General features: G+C 42.2%; 1 protein-coding gene across 3 annotated transcripts in view; it reads right to left on the bottom strand.

The window, feature by feature from the left end:
• The window catches only part of KIF16B (kinesin family member 16B), a gene marked incomplete at its 3' end in the record, with an annotated part of 271,444 nt that overhangs the window by 90,580 nt on the left and 160,020 nt on the right, over window positions 1-20,844 (bottom strand). For 2 of the 3 annotated variants that reach the window (XM_081097230.1, XM_081097231.1), the window contains exons 18-20: window positions 6,572-6,625; window positions 3,515-4,873; window positions 34-186 (exon numbers count right to left, since the gene is read on the bottom strand). In XM_081097230.1, the coding sequence (XP_080953356.1) occupies window positions 34-186; window positions 3,515-4,873; window positions 6,572-6,625 (1,566 nt within the window). Of the gene's footprint in view, window positions 1-33; window positions 187-3,514; window positions 4,874-6,571; window positions 6,626-6,975; window positions 7,009-20,844 lie in introns of all 3 variants that reach the window. The other variant, XM_081097229.1, reaches the window with a different exon arrangement.

Genomic DNA, 20,844 nt, shown 5'->3' with positions numbered 1-20,844 from the left:
CATCAGAAATGATGACAGTTTAATGTCCAGTACCTGGCGTCCATCAGAGGAGCCAGGTGAGATTTTTCAGTGTTGGATGACAAGCTAGAAGAAGCAGCCTTTTCCTCTAAGGTACCAAAATGCCCTTTCTGAACACCATCAACTTCATAGATCTTCTGCTTCAACTGCTGGATTTCATGTTCCAACCTACAGAGATGGAAGATACATGAATTCATTCATTAACAGTATTTCCTGAACATCGTCACTGATTGGGACGTTGTTCTAGAAACCATGGGGGATCCAGACAAAAAGTCTGTGCAGACAGCTTTACCATCTAATAGTAAACGTGCCACATACCTAAAAGATAAAGTATATGGTGATAATGGGCCACAAAAGGGGTTCAGAACAAGTACTTTAGGCATTCAAAAACTGGAGCATTTTACCATCAAGGGCAAAGATTGCCACTGTGCTCCAAGCAAATGCTCAGAGGTAGATGTGCAGGATTCTGAGCCCCCTACCCTGCCTTCAATAAAACAGTTGTTTACTATATATTGAGATCTCACTTAACATTTCTGTTTGAGAAAAGAGATCTATACTTTCAAGAGTTTTTTAAAACCACCAATCTTGAAGAACCTTCATGGTCAAGGTAGGTTTAAGTTGAATCTTCAGAGACCAGTGGGAATTCGAATCTCTGGGGACAGTGGCAGAGAGTTGTCCAGGTACAGAAAGCAACATGAACACAGAAGCTAAGGTGTGGAAACCGGGAATCCACTTTGCCTAGGCAGAGGGTGTGGAAAAGGCAAAAAGATGAGAGATCTAGGAAAGCAGGCTGAGTATCTCAGGAAACTCATATAAACTGTAAACTGTAAAATCAAACATTTATTGCCCATGATGCCTCTAATATGAGGTCAAGTGTCTGTGAGGCTGTTCTGCCACTGACCCAGGCACACTTGAATCCAGGGCCATCATTGCAAGCATGTCAAACTTGCAGCCGGCCATAAACGAGGCATGTGGCCCGTCAGCCACGAATTTGACATGCTTGGGCTAGCAGCGGTTCTCAGCCTGTGGGTTGCGACCATCGGAAAACACATATAGCATATCAGATATTTACATTACGATTCATAACAGTAGCAAAATTACAGTTATGAAGTAGCAACAAAAATAATTTTATGGTTGGGGGTCACCACAACATGAGGAACTGTATTAAAGGGTCGCGGCATTAGGAAGGTTGGGAACCACTGGGGAGGAACAAGTCTGCCAGTGCACTTGTTCCCAGAAAACACTAGACCCAGCTAGGGGCTGTGGCCCACATGGGGTGTGAACTGGGGCAAGTTCATGAAATCTGGGTCTCAATGTCTTTAGATATCAAATGAGAGAGTAAACTAGTCTCTCCAAATCCATTCAGCTCCAAAAATGATGGATTTTAGCTTCAGATGCTGGCACACCATAACACTGCCAGTTCTCCGATGTCACCAGCAGCAATTTGACTGCTCTGTCCTAAACATGAAAGCCACGTTGTGAACTGCTGAAATTAGACTGTGGGGTCACCAGGGTCAGCACTCATGGGTTTCATGGGAGGCAATGCCCTGCTTAACTCAGCCTTTCATCTGTCTGCTGATTAGCAAGTACTTACTGAGCATCACCTTGCAGAGCACACAACATTTGCAAAGGGCAAGGGAATGAGCACAAGAGAGTGATGTTAGGGGCCAGGTGGGTGGGCCAGCAACCAGGGAACAATATTGAGCGTCTCCGAGGTCGTAAGGAAAATGAGCCTGATATAAGTAGGTAACTGCCAATGTTTATAATTAGGATGACACCCAGTAGAGTTGTTCAAAGGCTGCAGGACCAGGACTGTGGAAAAGACAGAGCAGGGGTTAAAGGGGGCCCTGAAGGCTGAGCAGGATTTATAGGAGGGGTTGGGGCACATGGAAGAGCCGCCTGCCAGGCAGCAGCTCTGTGTCAGCAGACAAGAGGACAAGAGGTTTAGAGTCTGGAGGTAAGTAGACCTAGATTCAAGTTGCAGCTCTGCCATTTTCCACCTGACACTTGTCCCGAGTGGTTATATAACTACTGGGTAGAAAAGAAAAAAAAGACAGAAAATGGGTTAAATTTTGCTCGCAAACAACCAACAGGCAAAGCCAAGTTCAGTACACTGTTGTCCAATCTGGTTCCACAGGAATTGAATATTTCACACTTGTGGATTTCACGAGTGGTCAAGTCAGGCTGCATGGCAGGCCCTGGCTTAGCCATGAGAAACCCAGAAAGATAAACACTAAAAAAAGCTCAGGAGCATCACAGCCAGAACAAAGAGCTCAGATTTGTTGGCCTGAATTAGGAGTAGCCAAGTCTACTCCATCCAAACACAGGCAGCTGAAAGCCTCCTCTGTGTGGCTGCTAGAGCAATGCTGACATGATCACTTCCGCTATAATAGAGTATTAATACTAAATGGCCAGGGAGTGAAGCCAGTTGAAAAAAGCCAGGGACAGGAAGCTAAAAGCTCAGGCTGCATTCCTACTGCACACTGCAGGATACAAATTGAGAGCGTGCTCTCCACTACTTAAAATTTCCTGGGGCTGCCGCTCTGTCCGGCAATTTTGTTTATATAATACACCTGCAGTCCTATTCTTGAATCTCAAACCTATTTCTCTGAAGTAATAGCATTATGGTTTTTGATTGTTATTTGTTGCCGTTTTGCCTGCAGGAATTACCAGAGTAATCGTAAATAGAATTCACAGTAGAAGCTGGTCATTTGAAAGGAGGTTGTCCTGACCTTTCCAGGCAAAATGATGGATGGAGGCTCCAGCAACACCTCAGAGCAGGCCTTGCCTGTCATTAGCATGGATCCCAGGCCTCTGCCAATGCCAAGCTGGGCTCCTACAGGGCTGTAGACTGGGCTTCTGTTGCAGCCCCTACAGGAGGCCTCTGGATGGGAGGAATGCTGAGGTGGGGGCAGTGTTCCACGCCCTCCAACCTGGGCTTCAGTTAAGATCTCAACTAACCAAAGGTTTGGAGCTAAGAACATGTACAGACCCCTGATCTCATCTACCCCTCCCTATAAGGGTGAATGGGTGACAGATCCCGAACCAGCAATGATGGGGCCGGGGGGGGGTGGGGGGAGGTTGGGGCTCGTGGAGAGGAGAGACAGACCAGAAGGAAGACGAAAAGGAGGACGGAATCAATGCCAGAAGCTTTCAGTCTTCTGTATTTATCACATATTAAGCTTTCAGTCTTCTGTATTAATCACATATTAAACAGTACACATTCCATAGGTCAGCGGGGTAATGAACAAGGCCTTTTTTTTTTTTGTTTGTGTGTTGTTTTCAACTTTAGGCCAATGATTCTAGAACAAGGATCCTAAGGAGGAAGTAAAGGATGTTTAGAGGTATTTTTCTCAGGCAAATAAGCATTTGCCTGCGCACTAGAGAATATCAAAACTAAATGAATTCCTTTATAAAAAGACAGTGCTAGACACACTGTGAGGAGGAGACAACGTGGCACCAGGGCTATGCCACGCTCTCCCTCTCCACATCTCACCTCTCCCGGTCCTTCTCCAGGGCCTCCTGCTCGGCTTCCAGGCTGGCCTGCAGCCCTGACTGCTCGCTGCTGCTGCTGCTCAGGGTGGCCAGCTTCTGCCTCTGCTCTTCGATCTCCAGGCCCAGGGTGGAGCGCCGCTGCAGGGCCGAGTGCCTCCTCTCCAGCCTGGCCACGGCCCGCTCCAGCGCCTCCCGCTGCTGCTTCTCCCGCGATTCCAGAATCTCCTTTTCCTTTTTCCTCACTTTTTCTTCCTGCCGGGCAACGTTGGCCGTGAATTCAAAGGTGGCTTGGAGCTTCTGCAGCTGGCTCGCGTTGGCTTGGTACTGGGCAAGCTGCTCTTCTTTTTCTTCCATTTCTTTTTCTACTTGATAAAGAGTGTTGTCTAAGCCCAGGGGGCCTCTATCGAGGATTTCAAACGCTCTCTGCTTTTCCTCCAACAGCGTCGGCAGATGATTCTGCAGGAGGTACTGGAGCTGGCGCTCTTTATATTGCAGCCTACACTCTGCTGGCTTTATTTTCCCTAAATCTTGAGCCACCTGGGGGACATATGTGACACCATCATCATTTTTTCCCAACAACCTAGAGTCCTCCTCATGTTCCGATTTTAACCGTTCTAGGGTTTCCTGTTCTTCTTCAACTTCTTTTGTCAGAAGGTCCTTCTGCTGCACCAGGTCCTTCTCCAAGTTGGCCAGCTTGACCAGCTGCCTCCTCTTGAACTCTAAGAAATGCAGCTGAGCCCTCTCCAGCTCCTCGCCGTCCTCATCGCCCTCGGCGCGGGCTTCCTTCACCCGCAGCAGCGACGCCCGGATGCCCTCCAGGTCTCTGCGCTCCTCCTCCACCCGCTGCACCTCTCCGCGCCGCAGGAGCCGGATCATCTCCTGCTTCTCGCGCAGCTGCTCCTCCAGATGGGCCACGAGCGTGACCTGCTCCTTTTCTTGCTCCTCCAGCCTCTTCTTTTCCAGTTCCAGCTTGGCACACTGCTCCTCCTTTTCCCTTCTGAGCCGGTCCAGTTCTTCAAATATCTGCGTCTTCTCGGCCTTCTCGCTGTGGTTGAGTTCCTGCAGCCGCTGGAGCTCCTCCTTGACCCGGAGGAAGCGCTCTTCTTCCTGCTGCTGCTTCTGCAGCTCCATTTCCTGCTGCTCCCGCAGCCTTTCCTCTTCAAACCGCTCCTTCTCCGCCAGCAGGTCCTTGAGCCGGCTCTCGATGTGGAAGCTGCGGCGCTTGAGGCTCTCCTCCTGCTTGCGGATCTGGCGCTGGACGATCTCCGTCTCCTTGCGCTGGCTCTCCACCTCCTGCTGCATGCGCTCCAGCGCCGCCTTGTCGGATTTCTGCTTCTCCTCCATTTCCTCTATGAGTTTCCTGAAATGCACAACGTTGACTGGTCATCATTTGAACACCGTATTCAAATGTTGCTCTCTCTCTCCCCGAACTGAAATGCTCTGAAAATGAATATACGATATACTAAAGCTAAGCCCTTCGCTACAATAAAAATGAGGGAGAACTGCTTTGCTTTTCATTTCCAATAGCAGGCTGTGCCATTTTTCTTTTTTTTTTTGCTCTCTAACTGTCCAACATATCATTTGCCTAATCTCTTAAAGTAGCCTCTGATATCATGTCTTTGTAGAGTCTATAAGCATAATGTGTTATGCATAATATAATTTTAAAAGCCCCCTGAGCTCAAAGAGAAAGAAGCCTGCCCAATTTAAATTTAAATGTGAATAATTTTATTCAGCCCAATGGTTAAAATGCAACAAATTCAGTTAACGAGATGGCATTAAACAAAAACGCTTATGCTCTCTTCAATTCATTGGGGTCAAATATCAAAGTCAAGATAATAGACAGTTCACTGTTCCTGCTCAAATAACTACATGCTATTTAGCATTTAATCACTATCTTAGAGAAATCATTAATAACCAAATGGCCCTAAATACTAGCTTATTAATACACAACACTGAATATAACAGAATCTTCATTAGAATACTTAAGTGCATGACTCCAGGGGTTCCATGCCATGCTTTGTGTCTAAGACAGTGGTTCTCAACCTTCTGGCCCTTTAGATACAGTTCCTCAGGTTGTGACCCAACCATAAAATTATTTTCGTTGCTACTTCTTAACTGTAATGTTGCTACTGTTATGAATCGTCATGTAAATATCTGATATGCAGGATGGTCTTAGGCAACCCCTGTGAAAGGGTCCTTCGACTGCCAAAGGGGTCGCGACCCACAGGTTGAGAACCACTAGTCTAGGAGAACAAACAACCCCCACTAGGTGCTAACTCAATGTTTCAGGGGTGGGATGGCCTACAAAGCAGGAACACGGGTCTGTAAGAGAACGGATGATGGCCTCCACCTCGGACCCATCAAGGATCTGTCTTATCTGATGCCGGAAACGAATTCATCTGTAACATTTAAACTCCAGATTCTAGAAAATAAATAGTCACTTTGTAAATATTTCTATGGCCTTAGTTTCTACTCAAGTGTCTTAGTCCATTTCTTGAGCTGTTAAACAGAACAGGAGACAAAAAGGAGATATTTATCACATAATTATATTCAGAACATATAAGGACTCTCAAAATCAATAAATTAACCACACATTCACACACACCAGAAGAAAAGTGAATGAGGACTGTGAAGAAGCAGTTTAGAGGGAAATACAGATGGCCAACCAGCATGAGGAAAGATGTTTAGAGGGGGAGAGGCATAAGGAAGGGGAATTATCATTCTTTCAGCTTTTTAAAAACTAACCTGATATTTTAAGGAAGACATATTTTCGAGTTAAATTTAAACAAATATTTATTTGGCATAATTAAATGAGTGTACTCAATTTGCCTACTGGCTCTATTTCTCCTTTCTCAGAAGTATTTGAAGATGAATTATTTAAAAAATTGAACTACGACGTAAAACTTACCAGCTAAAGAAAATGGCCTATAGTCATTAGACATGTAAATAACAGAGATGGGGTGAGGTACTGAAATAGACATAGATGAAATTGGTCTAGGACATTAACACACGAATCCACAACTACAGTAGTGTTAAAACAGTAACCCATGTTGCTTACCTTTTGCTTTCCAATTTTTCAAGTTCTTCACGCTGCTGCCGCTCAAATTCGAGTCTAATAAAATCAAATGAAAATTAGTCACTTTTCTAAAAGAGCTTTTCTCTCTCTTACCCTTTGTACATTTACCTATTACAAAGAACATCAGTTATTTGAGTATGATTTTTCATTACTATGGATTAGCAAGTTTAAAAAGTAAACTTAATTCTATGACTATAATTAGAAATTAAACATACTTTATTTGGAGCTTGAATTCAGACTAAAAAAAAAAAAAAGTATCTTACTTAAAGAAAAATAAACAAACTCCCCAGTACTGAAAAAGCAGAGTTAAGGACTTCTAAATGATAAGCATGTCTATTCCATGCAGTTTAGTCACTGATAAGTATATAAAAATGGAGAATCTCTACCTTAGACAGATGGGTCCTTTTAAAGGGAAAAGACTGCCAGGGAGGTAGAGAGAGAGAGCACAGACATCAATTAAGGAAACAACTGAGGAAAAGGAGAAAAGCAGTGAGGTACAAAAGCCAATAGCCATGAACAAATTTAAACATCTTTTTTATAAATATCACATTTGCCAATAATTTTTGAAGCAAACATTAGCTCTGTAATAGTTTGTACACTTCCCATGATAAGTAGAGCACTAATAACTGAGTGTAAGTAATAATTGTAAGCAGTAGTCAAATTCATATTTCCTCCTGTACAGATAGTTATACTGCAGGAAGTTTGTCAAGATCCTCCTTAACTAGGAATTACATGAGGCTAGATAGATGATGAGCAGGTTCCCCACAGTGGTAGCAAAATAAAGGAGGCCTAAGCCATTGGGAATTTTGGGAAAAAAAATCACTAAAATATTGATAACAAAAGTTGACTTTTTCCTTAAGTACTAGATTTAATTAGTGCAAGATTTCTTTATTTCTATTTAAACAGCATGAACTGTAATTCACATATTTTCCTGTTTTGGTAGTTGGCAGATATTCTAAAAAGCTGGACTATGGAAAAATTCACCATGGATTACTTTCCTGGGATAATGTGCAAGTGCAAATTGACCAGTTATCTTTACAATGAGCTAACAAATATTTCAAATAGCTCTGGTATCGATTTATTGTGCTCCAATATTGAGAATAAGATGTCTGACGGACCTTGTCCTGAATGTTTCACAAGTGAGCTTACCCTGTCTCCCTTATAAATCCTTAAAATAGCAAATAGGATCAGGAACCAAAGCTTGGATATGTGAATGGACTTGTCCAAGGTCATAAAGATAAGGTGTGCTGGAGCCAGGACTTGAACAGAAGACAGCCTGGTTCCAAAATATACTCAATTAATTAATTTTATAAGCAATGTTTAAATTTGCGATGTACAATAAAAGTATTAAGTCCTTCACTGAAACTTGTCATTTAGGATTATATTTATCCTCCTACCAAATAAAAATAGTCTGTAGATTACAGGCATTGTCATCCATGGGAAATTAATCACACATATATGATTTTTGACAGTTTCCAAGTGTAACACTTAAATCATTACACTAAGTGAGTATTAACTTCATTCAAGTTAATATATGACCACTCTCTTTCCTATAACAATAAATGAACCTTGGGGATGTTTCCTAGTTGTTGTTTTTAGACTTTGGGATAGTTTAGTCTTTCTAGAGATACTTATGAAATCAAAAAGAATCTCTGGATAAAACATTTTCAAAATCAGAGAATTTCCCCAACGGAATTGTCTTTATTTTCTATTTTTCTATTTTTATTTTCTGTGAATAGCTCAGTGTGACCGTCCATAGACACTGCTCTGACAATGTCACAAGTGCATGGTCATAAGCCAAGTGCTACTCTGAAAGTTGGGTGCCCCAAGTTCGAAGGAAAATCTATCCCCTGAGATGTTTACAATGTGCAGGTGATGGGCTGGACACTCAGTATGCAATACCCCTCTTTGTCCTCCCAACCCCAGCAGATTGGCACTATTTTATAGAACAGGAAAGTGAGGTTCAGAGCAGGTAAACAGCAGAGGGAGCACTTGGATCCACGTTTGGTACTAAAGCCAACTACTACAATCGTTGCTAATGAGCTGCATGGTCTCAGGTCATAAAATGTGAGTTTTAATATCTTCAATTCTTGAAAATGACACCCTGAGCATCTGTTATTTTTAATGAGCACAATGTCAGGCACTGTGCTAGGCACAGGGGATTCAGCAGTCTGTAAGGGAAATGTTGTCACTGCACCCAAAGGGCTCCCAGTCTGTAATAGTCAAATAAAAACATGTGTCACAAGTAAGGAATGAGGAGGAACACAGTAATATAACAGAGAAGGGTACTAATCTCAGAATTGGTAAGTTTGTAGAATCAAGGCAAGCTACCCGAGGAAACCTATATCTAAACTACACCATTTTTCTTTGGGCAATGTACAGAAACTCAAGAGAATCGCAATATAACCAAATCTTCTTGGCTTGCTGTGGGAGAAATGGCAAGACATAAAGCTTAATAGAACAACAGAAGCAAGACAGTGAAGTGCCTTGAAGTTATATTTAGGACTTTGAACTTGACCCTGTGATGATGGTAGAAAAGTGTCTTGGAATAGGGTTGTTGAAAAACAGATAAACTTTGTGTTCTGTAGAGAACAGGAAGAAGGGGAACAATATGAGAAATGAAGAAACAAATAGGAAGCTTTTGTAGTCATATAAATAAGAGATGATGGAGGCAGGACCTAGGATAACTAGGATAAAGAAATGAGGTCATTCTCTAATATTCAGTAGGTTGAATTGATAGAACTTGATAACTGGTTGCATTTTGGGGGTTTGTGATGAGAAAGAAAGAGTCAAAGATGAGTTTCAGGTCTCTGGCCAGGTTACAAATTCTAGTGGTTTTGAGACTATTAAATGAATTAAAATTAACTATGAATACTTAATTTTCACAGAAGTTAAAGAAAATAACAAGTCTTACCTCCAAGGATTGTATCCAGGATCAAATGAGATAATACATGAAAAATACCTGTAGAGCATCTGCACATTTTAGGTCCATAACAATAGCCTCTCATTGTTAGGATCCACTGAGATAGGGAGGATAACTGGGGTTAAAACCAGCTGGGGGGTGGGGAGCAAGAAGCAGTGGTAGCTGTACTAGTGCTAGCACTCATGGTGGTAAAGGTAAGGGTAGTAGTTAATATCCACTGATGCTAATATCCACTGAAGACTTGGTCTATACCTGCTTCTAGGTACTTTGCATTTAACTCTCAAAATGGCCTTGTGTGATACAGGTGCCATCATTACCCCATTTTACCTATGAGCAATGTCCATACTGCTAGTAAATGGCAGAATCTATTCTTGATTCTAGAGCCCATAATTGTAATCTCTTCTCTATCCTAGCTTCATGAAGGTAATATCAAGTTTACACACGTTGTATCTAATGATTCCAGAAGATCATCCAAATTGAGATATCCAACAGGCAGGGGATTCAAAGGTCTGGCAGTCAGGTCTTTATTGAGGATGGAGATAGACTTGGGATTCACCAGTATCTAGACAAGAAGTAAAACCACAATAGTGGCTGAGGCTACACAGGACAAATGTATAGAATGAGAACAAAGGAGCTTAGTGCAAAGTCTGGAAGTCCACAGACCCTGCAGTGACTGGCAGAAAAGGACAGGCCTTCAAATGAGGTAGGAGTGAGCAGTTAAAGACAGAAAGAGAAGACCAAGAAAAGGTAGACAAGGGAAGTAGAGGGAAGGGGGTGCTTCAAGAAAGGGATCTGTAATATGAAATGCTTCAGGAATGTCAATTAAGATGGAGCCCAGGAAGAATTCATCGAACTTAATGACATGGAGGTCATCAGTGACCTTGAAGTAACCTCTGTGAGTTGAGGCCAGAATGCAGTGGGCTGAGGAGTAAAGTGGACACTGAGAATGTAGATGAGGTAGAGAGCTCTCCTGGAAATTTTAGTTATAAAGGGGAGGTGGTAGTTTTAGGAAAATGGGAGCTCATTTTAATATCTAAGAGACTTACGTATATTTAAATGACTGTATAAACAAGCCAAAAGAAAGAGGGGATAAAAAATTGGGGAGAGGCTGGAGATATCTCAGGGGACCCTGATCAGGCATGAGTATAAAGGATGAACCAATGGCTAAGAGCAAGGATTATTCTAGCCCAGATCAAATCCTGGCTCCAATGTGACATGGAACAAGTTCTCAGCCTCTCTTAAGCTCAGTTTCCTCATCTGAAAATAGACTCGAAAATAACCCTAGTCCCTATAGGGTAGAGGATCCAATAAGAACACAAACTGAGAAATCAGCAGTTAATAAATATTAGCCCTGAATCCTATAGGGTCCATAGTATAAGTAGAGGAAGCTTGCCTGACAAAGGCAAAAGGGCAGTTCAGCCATTGGAACAGTAAGGAAGAAGTAAAGGATGAATCTATAGCAGACATGAGATTTGAAGGTGTTGTTCTCTTAGGACTTCTGTATTCTCTGTGAGGTTAGAAGTAAGGTCCTCTGCTAAGAGTGAGGAGGAAGAGTGGTTGGCTTTCAGTGATGGAGAACATTTTGAGCTCGGCGTGTCAGCATTTTGAAAAATAACATGGAGATTATTTTTAACAAGTGAATGAACCAGTTTCAGGACAAAAAACAGATTGATGGTTCCAGATGGGACTCTGCCAAGTGGGAGAAGCAAAGGACCATTGAGCATTTAGGAAAAGGATGGCTAAAGTGCTGGGGATGAGGACTTAATTAAACAGGTAAGTGGGGACAAAGCAAGGCTAAGGGTAAAGGTAAGAAATCAAAAAAATTCTCAGGATGAGTTATCCACATGCAGTCATAGTACAGTGAAGGCCTGGAGAGGGGAGGGAGTAGGGTGGCGGGGGTTAATGGTGGCGGGGGGGGGGGGAGGAGAGGGGGAGATCTGTAATACTTTCAACAATACTGATAAATTTTTAAAAAGAGAGATATACTGTCAGGATTTAGAAAGATGGGGAAGCTTAGAAGGAAATTCCTAGAAGACTCCTAGAAGACAAATAGATGACAACTGTAAGGAGAGGCAGATGCTAGAAGTGAATGGATCAGGAGTGCACTATGGGTCAGAGGAAGGGTGGCCTCAGAGCAGCAGGGAAGACCCAGGAGTCTCTGGGAGATTTCCCTTTCGATCACGTGATTGGGGTGGGGAAGGGAAAAGCATTGAATCAGAGGGAGCTGTCACACTCAGTTGGATGAGCCACAGCTCTGATTCCTCCTAAAGAATACCATCTATTGAAATATAAAATTCTGAGTCAAGAAATCAGAACTATGTTGTACCCTTGAAGGTAATATAAAATTGTATGTCAACTGCAATTGAAAAATTTTTTAAATATTTAAAAAGAAATCAGAGAGAGAGATTCCAATTTTAATTCTTAATGAAGTAGCATGACTTCATTTTCATGACCTGTTTCTAAATAGGAAAAAGGCTTGATTGCTTTCTTCTACTGAAAGCAATATGTCTTTGATAAATAACGACTCCCATTTACTTAAAAATAAGAGTAAAACAAAAGAAAACAAAACCCATTGGTAATTACTTTTATACTTCTGAAGTCATTTTACTTTCTAATCTAAAAGGAGGAAAATGGCTCCTTAAGTCCAGCCAACACTTTCACTGGCAGCTACAGACTGGAATGGAAGCTGAGTTCCAGACCACACTGTGCCTGAAAAGGAGCTCTTACCCTGCAATGAGGGTGAGCTGAAGGTCAGGCAGTCCCTTACCTGGATATCTTCAATAGGAATGTGAACAGGTAAGGACAGAATTCCAGTCAGTGGGTAGGCCTGGATTTTTCCTACCAGATTCAGGTTATAATAAAATATAAGAATGCCTTCATGCATGTATAATCCATGAGGTTGCACTGGGCCCTATATTCATTTGAAGCTCTACTGTTGTCACCTTGAAATTTTTAATATGTGAACAAGAGGCCCCACATTTCATTATGTACTAAGCTGGTCTGATCAAGTATAGGTCATTTTAAAGAACTCCAGCCTCTTTCCTGGAATGTTGGGTGAGGTTCCAGTTCAGATCCTGATCAGGGATAGATGGAAAGAAGCAAGAAAAGGCTGGATCTCAGGATAAGATGGTTCACCTCTCCCTCATCCTTCCTCAGGGATTCAGTTTTGACCACAGTGGATTCTGTAATAGTTTAGACCAGAATGACTGACCTTCTCACCACCCTACCACCCTGAGAAACTTCCAGTCAGTCTCAATTCTCCTTATGAATGAGCAAATCCCAAGGGAAATCTTAAAGACTAAAGAGAAAGTTTGGATTTAAATGCTAGAGTTTGCTCAGGTCCTGACCTTGAGAACCTTGACATCATAAATGTTCTTTAAAGATTGAGAAGAAGCCAGTTACCATCCCAAGGTAGGCACAGGGAAACATGAAAGAACTGGCCATTCATCAAGGCTCCAACTCTTCAGGGAAAGGCCTTGCTGTCTTGCCATGATCATCCACTCTCATGAAAACTTTCACTAGAAAGCTAAGAATAGCTAGCTGCTTTGTGGAGAGGGTTAGAAATGCTATTCCACTCACTCCCTGCCTCCTTTTATCCCCTCCCCCAAATCACGGTGTAACACATCAGGTTATCCTACGGTGAAGTGACTTATGTACAACTGAAATCAAGGTGTATATATCAAAATGTGGTCTCACAATGCAAACTAACCTAGAGGTTGTAAAGTTAAGCCCCACTTAGGTAAAAATCAGTTTATAACATAACTACCCATAGTACTCTGGGGTTGGCTTTCTCATAAACTTCCAAATCCCTGGTCTAGAAAGGACTCATTAAAGACTTTCCAGGAGCCAGTCTTAAGCCTTTTGGATTACAAATGAAAGTGCTCAAAGAAATAAAAGTTCTTTAAAAAATAGTAAAATTTGAGCATTTTAAGTGACTTTCTCTTCAGCTTATTTCTCCTAACAGTGGTATGACTTGCTCTAATAAAGATGGCCAGGACCACATGTTAAACGCAGGACAGCCCTGATCAAGCATCACAGGTGGTGATAACTACATGAAAACTCAAAAGAGCATGCACTGAATGCAGCACACAGCCCTACACCTTGCTTCTGCCCCCCCTTAACTTTACAGGACAGGAGACAGAGGCCCCAAGAGTTTGAGAGAAGAGGTTCACGGTCCAGGACGACCTCCTCTTTAGAAGAGCCAAGAGTAAAGCCCACATTCTCCTACTCCTCTTCCATCCTAACCTTGACTCTTACCTCCCACCTTACCTCTTCCTCAACCACACCATGGTAACTTTTATCCCAGAAAGGGCATCCTAAAAGTTAAAGATAATTCATCATTCCAAGCTGTACTTCTCCCTGCTGAACAAATCAGAACAGTGCAGCACAGGCAATTTTACTGACACTCATTCAGCCATGCAAGCATTTTCAACAGGATATGGGGTGGAGAGACAGCATTCATGGCTGCAGGGAGCAAAAGAGGCCTCCCAGAAAAGCTAATGTCTGAGATGGGCCTTAACAGATAAACAGAATAATAATAGGCAGAGCGTGGAAAGTGGGGGATTTAGTAGAAAAAAATAGGATAAGAAAGACAGATTATACAAGCAAAAGAAGCAGGAGAGAGCCTTGTTGGGATATTGCTTTGAATAAATAAAGGGAAGTAATAAGAAATAGAAGTTAGACTGGGCAGAATGTCAAAGGCTAACTAACCTTCCTGGGTTACCTTTCCTTCCTCTGTAGTTTTCTACAAAAGGCATGGGAACCAGTGAGCGGTGCCCACATCCATTAATTATTTTGTTCAACAGACAACCAACGTGCCAGGCACTGTCCTAGACACTGGTGTCATAAATCTCTCATTCTAGTTAGGGGAACAGTATATTTTGTGGTAAGTGCTGTGGAAAATAATGAATCTAGGCGAGGGAGTGCAGAGAGCAAGGGATATATGCATTTGGTGCCAACGTGGGGGAGAAGCCAGGCCAATGACTGGGAGACAATGTGTACGGCACACTGGGAACACAACAAGACCAGCATGGCAAGAGCAGGTGGAACCAGTGGAGAGTGATGGTATGAGAATAATTTTGACCCAAGAGGGAGCCAGGGCCAAGACCACCTGGGATCCTACAGGTCACAGAATGCAGATAGAGCCCTGTCCACCAGGTCTCCTTAAGGACAGAGACCTGCCTTACTTGACTGTATATGCTGAGGGCTGAGGGCAAGGCACATAGTAGGTGTTCAACCAATGACTGCTATGGATAGTGATCTGAAGTCAGTGACATGAGGCTCAGAGCCAGATTCCCATTACACCACCAAAGAATACCTGGATGAGATGGTGTCAACCAATGCAGAACTCTCTTTGCCTTAAGAAATAACAACTTTTCGTGCTTCCCACCCTCTCAAGATGAAAGTAATTAACAGTAGCAAATGCAGAAAATGGAGGTAAGCCCCTCACCATGAATGCTCTTATAGCACTCACGGTATACAGCCTTTAGTCTTCACAGCCACACACATACACACATGGATGAGAGACTAGGGCAGAGTCTTTTTTTGTAACCTTTTTCTCTTCACATATATCTTTAAAAAATCCCCAACTCATTAATTGTTATTCTACAACACAGTTTAATATCATGTAGTTTATAATATGGATGCCCCATGATTTATATAAGCAATCTCATACTGTTGGAAATGTACATGGAAGGTGATTCTGACAGAACAGTGTGGTGGGATCTAGACTGCGAAGCCCAAGAAGAGGTTAGTTTCATAAAAGAAAAGCTGTGCATGTTTATGGGCAGAGAGAACACAGAGACCAGAAAAGGGAAGTTTGAAGATGCAAAAAAGACTTAAAATGCCCGATAGCTCCTCTGCCTTGACAATACCTCCTTGAAGTGAAGAGCTTTAAGAATCTGCTTCACACGTTTGCACTTCTTTGATGTTGCATGCTGAGAGACAAAATGCTGACATGCCCAAACAGCAATGCTTGAAATGTGTGCCAGGTATGGGACTAAGGCTGGCGGAGGAATGGCAGTGCCTTTTGTGCCTCCATGGGCCATGTGCCCACCCCCAGCTCTCCACTGTCATGCCTCTTCTGTACTTGGTCTTCCAAGCTTCCTTTCCCTTTTTTTTCTCTCTCTCTGGCTTCTCTCTCTTCTCCCCTTGTTGTTGGAATGTAAGTTGCAGCTCCCATCAAGTGAACAATTCAGGGAGGTATGGATATAGGTGAAAAACTAACCAAGTGGAAAATATTTACATAAATGGATTAGTTGCAATGCAATCAACAATTTATGTGGGGGAAATAGGGAAAAATTTCCCAAAGCAATGCATGATAAGGAAACTTTACATTATGATATAAACACAGAAAGATGTGTTCAATGGCCTGGGGCGAAGTTCACAATAAAATATTAAAAGAAACAGCAGAGCCCTAGCCAGTTTGGTTCAGTGGATGGAGCATCAGCCTGTGGACTGAAGGGTCCCGGGTTGGATTCCAGTCAAGGGCTCCTCCCAGCCTGGGCTCTGGATGGGGCTTGATGCAGGAGGCAACCAATCCATGTGCTTCTTTCACATGGATATTTCTCTTTGTCTTCCCCCCTTTCTTCCACTCTCTCTAAAAATCAATGGAAGAATATCCTCGGGTGAGAATTAAAAAAAAAGAAACATTTTTTAACAATTAAAAAAAAAGCAGAATACAGAACAGTATAACTAGTGTGATCTCAATTTTGCTTTTTAAATACTCTTTATAATGAATAATTATAATATATGATGTACAATTAACTATAAATACTATAAAATATAAGTAGATGCTACAAATATAAACCAATCATTATTTCTTGGTGGAAGGACTATGAATGCTTGTGATTACTTTATTCATTCCTGAATGTTACTTTTTGGTAATAAGCATTTAAATATATAATGAGACAAACTACCTGTTTCACATTTTTTTAAATCTATTGTGATTACAGCTACCATTTCACTTCCTTTTTGCTTCTATGAATCTCTGGTTCATTTCCATTTATTCCCAACAATGATGATAATTAACCTTTAGGAGATCATTAGATATGGTGGTTGTGGATGGTGACAAAACATCTGATGTCACGGCTGTGGGACATAGCAAGTCCAGGTTAGAATTATGGTCTATGATAAAAGGAAAAGGGGGGGTGGAGTGGATGGAAGTACCTCATCATGTGGTAGGCCGTTAGACAGACATGAGCAGAGCAAGTACCATGGGCCGGTACAGAAGGTCACTGGAGTGCCTAGCAACAGGCAATATTGGAAAAACAAAGATCTCACCTCCAAGGTAACCGTTCCTCCCTGGCCTGTTGCTAGTCATGTGTCATACAGATTAGACCCCATTAGAGGGTGAATGAACAAGGGGGCCAGAAAATAGGCCTTAAGCATTAAGTCCTCAGGATAATAAGGTTCTGACCCGAAACAAATAAATGCATCAAGGTCTCAGTTGTTTTTCAGCTCCAGGCCCAGAAAAACAGCAAAACCAGACAAGGGACTCCACAGCTGACCTCAGGACCAGTTGCACTGACTAATGACCCCCTCAACTGGCACCAGCCAATCAGTGGAGATCATGACCCTAAAGCAGCCGTGGGCAAACTACGGCCAGCAGGCCGGATGTTTGAAATGAATAAAACTAAAAAAAAAAAAAAAAGACCGTACCCTTTTATGTAATGATGTTTACTTTGAATTTATATTAGTTCACACAAACACTCCATCCATGCTTTTGTTCCGGCCCTCCGGTCCAGCTTAAGAACCCATTGTGGCCCTCGAGTCAAAAAGTTTGCTCACCCCTGCCCTAAAGGGACACACCGGGAAGCTGATGAATGCTCTATTGAGATGCTCTCCTGGGACTTCCCCTAAAATCTCTACCTTTAAAAACCCTTAGGAGGATGCCCTGACCGGTGGTCCAGTGGTTAGAGCATTGGCCTGCTCACCAAAGGGTTGCAGGTTGGATTCCTGGTCAAGGGCATGTACCTGGTTGCAAGTTCCATTATTGGCCCCAGTGCAGGAGGCAACCAACCAATGTGTCTCTCTCACATCGACGTTTCTCTCTCTCTTTCCCTGACCCCTTTCACTCTCTCTAAAAATCAATGGAAATCCTCAGGTAAGGATGGAGGGCTCAGGAACACACCATGCTTTCCCCTCCCTTCCCCCTCTTCTTCTCCACAAGGCACATTTTCCTGTCTCTCTCATTCTCCTAAGCTCCAAGTGCCTTTCTTGTGCCTCTGTAATTTGTTTCCTGAGCCCATGTCTCCTACTGCTCACTTCTTCTACCTCCATGACTTTCTAAATAAACCTTCTATTATAGTGTGAATCTTTGCTTTGAACTGTTTCTTAGCCAGAACTCAGTACTGAGGTTGCTGAATGCAGTTCTGGTCTGACCCCACCAGTCTAACACCTGATGCCATTCTTACTGCCAACAGTCAGGGCCTAACAATTCTCTCTCTCTCTCTCTCTCTCTCTCTCTCTCTCTCTCTCTCTCTCTCTCTCGTCTCTCTCAAAATACACAGACCTAGAGTCAACAAATAGTTGCACCAACAGACAAAATTACCAACTATTTAAAGTGCTACCAAGGAAAAACAGAGGACATACTGAATGAATGGCCAGGGCTATGAAATTCGGATGGGGTTGGTAAGACCTCTATGAGGAAGTAAGACTTAAACTGATGATTCAGCCATGTGAAGTGTGGCAAACACATGCTGAGTGCAACAGGAGGAGGAAACCCATGTACAAAGACCTGGGAGCAAGAATGGACAGGCGCATCTGAAACTCTTCATTGAATCTGCAACAAGCTGCAATCAAATGAGTTAAGTACATAGAGCTGGTGACATGTAATCAAGTTAACATAATGTTACTGTAAAAGAAAGCTACTAACTATAACTACCTTGGTCCATAACTACCTTTCATCATTGTACTAGGAAAAGCCTAATTTCCTAATTGATCTTTACAATTCAGCTTGAGATTGAACAATTATAAAATGAGTGAAGCACAGTGCAGACCTAAAGGGACTAAATAAAGACAAATTATTCTTTGAGTTCTACAGCTCAGGTTTCTGACTACTTTAAAAACAGAAAACACTGGGAGCGGATCATTGAAAGTGGCTCCCAGTGAAATAATATTCAAGGACAAAAGGAAAGAGCAAAGTCAGTAATTAACACTAGTCTCTGTTAATGGAAGGAAAGAACCCACTTCTTCCAGTTGCTTTCATCAGAAGTCCCCCATGACTGTGTTTGTTAACAAGCTCCTTAAGGCACTTCACAGCAACTGTAAAGTTCGGAAAAGGTCCATAAAAAAAGGCAAGACAACTGAGACAAAAAGCTGGAGAAGAAATCGGCCTCACAGCAAAGCAAAGTTTTGAAAATGGTTAAGGCCCAATAAAATAAACCAGCAGAGATAAACACAGTAAATATCCATCAACTAAAACACGGGTTAATTACAAATCACCAGCAACATAAATATTGCCAATTACATGTATAAAATTTTCATGCTCAAGGTCAGCAAGAAAAAAACAATAAGAAGAAAACAATGTTTAAAGTAGCAAAAATGAAGGAAAAGCAGAGAGAAAGCAGACCTAGCAGGGGACTGCAGTTACAGGAAATGTGACCGTTCCCCCAGGACATGCATGCAAAATTTCACCAAGAGCATCTCCAGCTATGGCCAGGCTCTGATTCTAAAACCGCCTCCACATTGGTATGAATCAAGGCGGGAAACTGCAATCACTTAGTTCACATTTATTTTATGTTTATTAAGTTCCAGGTATGAAGCTGGGCACAGAGTGAACAACAAATTAGATTCTGTGCCAGTTTCCTAGAAGCTTAAAGTCATCTGTAGGGAAGCTAAGACTCAGTACAGCAAAGGAGGTAACCCTGCTTGTTGTCATCTTACTTTCTCCCTAATGTGACTTATTTATCCTTTCAGTTGAAGAGAGGGAGGGAGATAGGGAGGGGGGAAGAATGGGAAGGGAGAGCATAAGGAAGAAATAGGGAAGAGGTGGGAGGTAGGAAGGAAAATGAAAGATGTTTTTTGTGGGGGTTTTTTTGTCATTGTTGTTGTTTTTTCATATAATTGACAGCTGGTGTGGTGATTGGGAACCTAGTTCCTTCCAGCTTTATATTCCAAAATTCCATCCCTACTCTTAGTCTGAAAGGATCAGGAAGGCTGGAACTAACTGCATGCAGCATCCCTATGGCATGTAGCTCAGCACAGGACAAGCTGATGAATCCTTGGTGCTCATCAGAATGCCCAGGACACACTTAGAGGATCCAGCTGCTGTTAGCAGGATGCTCTAGTCCAGTGGTCGGCAAACCGCGGCTCATGAGCCACATCCGGCTCTTTGGTCCCTTGAGTGTGGCTCTTCCACAAAATACTGACTTCTGCGCATGGGCCACAAAGTTTCAATTGCACTGTATGTGCATGCCCGCACGTGGTATTTTGTGGAAGAGCCATACTCAAGGGGCCAAAGAGATGCGCCTAGTCTCTAGTTCAGCGGTTCTCAACCTGTGGGTCGCGACCCCTTTGGCGGTTGAATGACCCTTTCACAGGGGTCACCTAAGACCATCCTGAATATCAGATATTTACATTAAGATTCATAACAGTAGCAACATTACAGTTATGAAGTAGCAATGAAAATAATTTTATGGTTGGGTCACAACGTGAGGAACTATATTTAAAGAGCCAGAAGGTTGAGAACCACTGCTCTAGTTCCTGTGAATACAGCTCAGAGCTGCTTCCAGAAGGGAGTACTTCTATTGACACAGTTGACACTTCAAGAGGATTCCTTTCCAGTTTGCAAGCAGATGGAAAGTCTCAAACAGTGTCAGTGAGAAATGGTAGTGATATGAACAACCATTCTATAGAACAATTTGTAAAAATGTATCAAGACAGCCTTAAAACCATATACACTCTCTGACCTAGTACTTCCATTTCTACTTTTTTTTCTCCCCTGAGGAAGTAATCATGGATAAACACAAAGATATAGCTACAAATATGTTCATCCCACACAATGCCTAACAATAGAAGATAAGTTAAATAGGTATGGAATATCCATACAATGGACTATCACTTGGATATTAAAATGATGTGGGAAAATACATATGAAAGAAAAAGATCTCCAAATGTGGAAAACTTTTACAAGTCTAATTTGAACCCATCTTTGTAAAAGAATGTGTGTGTGTGTGTATATATATATATATATATATATATATATATGAATGTGTGTATATAAGAATGTGTGTATACAATACACACTTTGAATAATTATGAGAGCAGTGTTAATTAAAATGCATTTCATTTTCAAAATGTAATAGAATCAGCTGTTAAAGTGTATATACAT

This window comes from Myotis nattereri, assembly GCF_964212035.1.
Source record: "Myotis nattereri genome assembly, chromosome: 8".
NCBI lineage: Eukaryota > Metazoa > Chordata > Mammalia > Chiroptera > Vespertilionidae > Myotis > Myotis nattereri.
The sequence above is the reverse complement of the archived record's forward strand: the minus strand, read 5'-3'. Positions and strand labels throughout refer to the sequence as shown.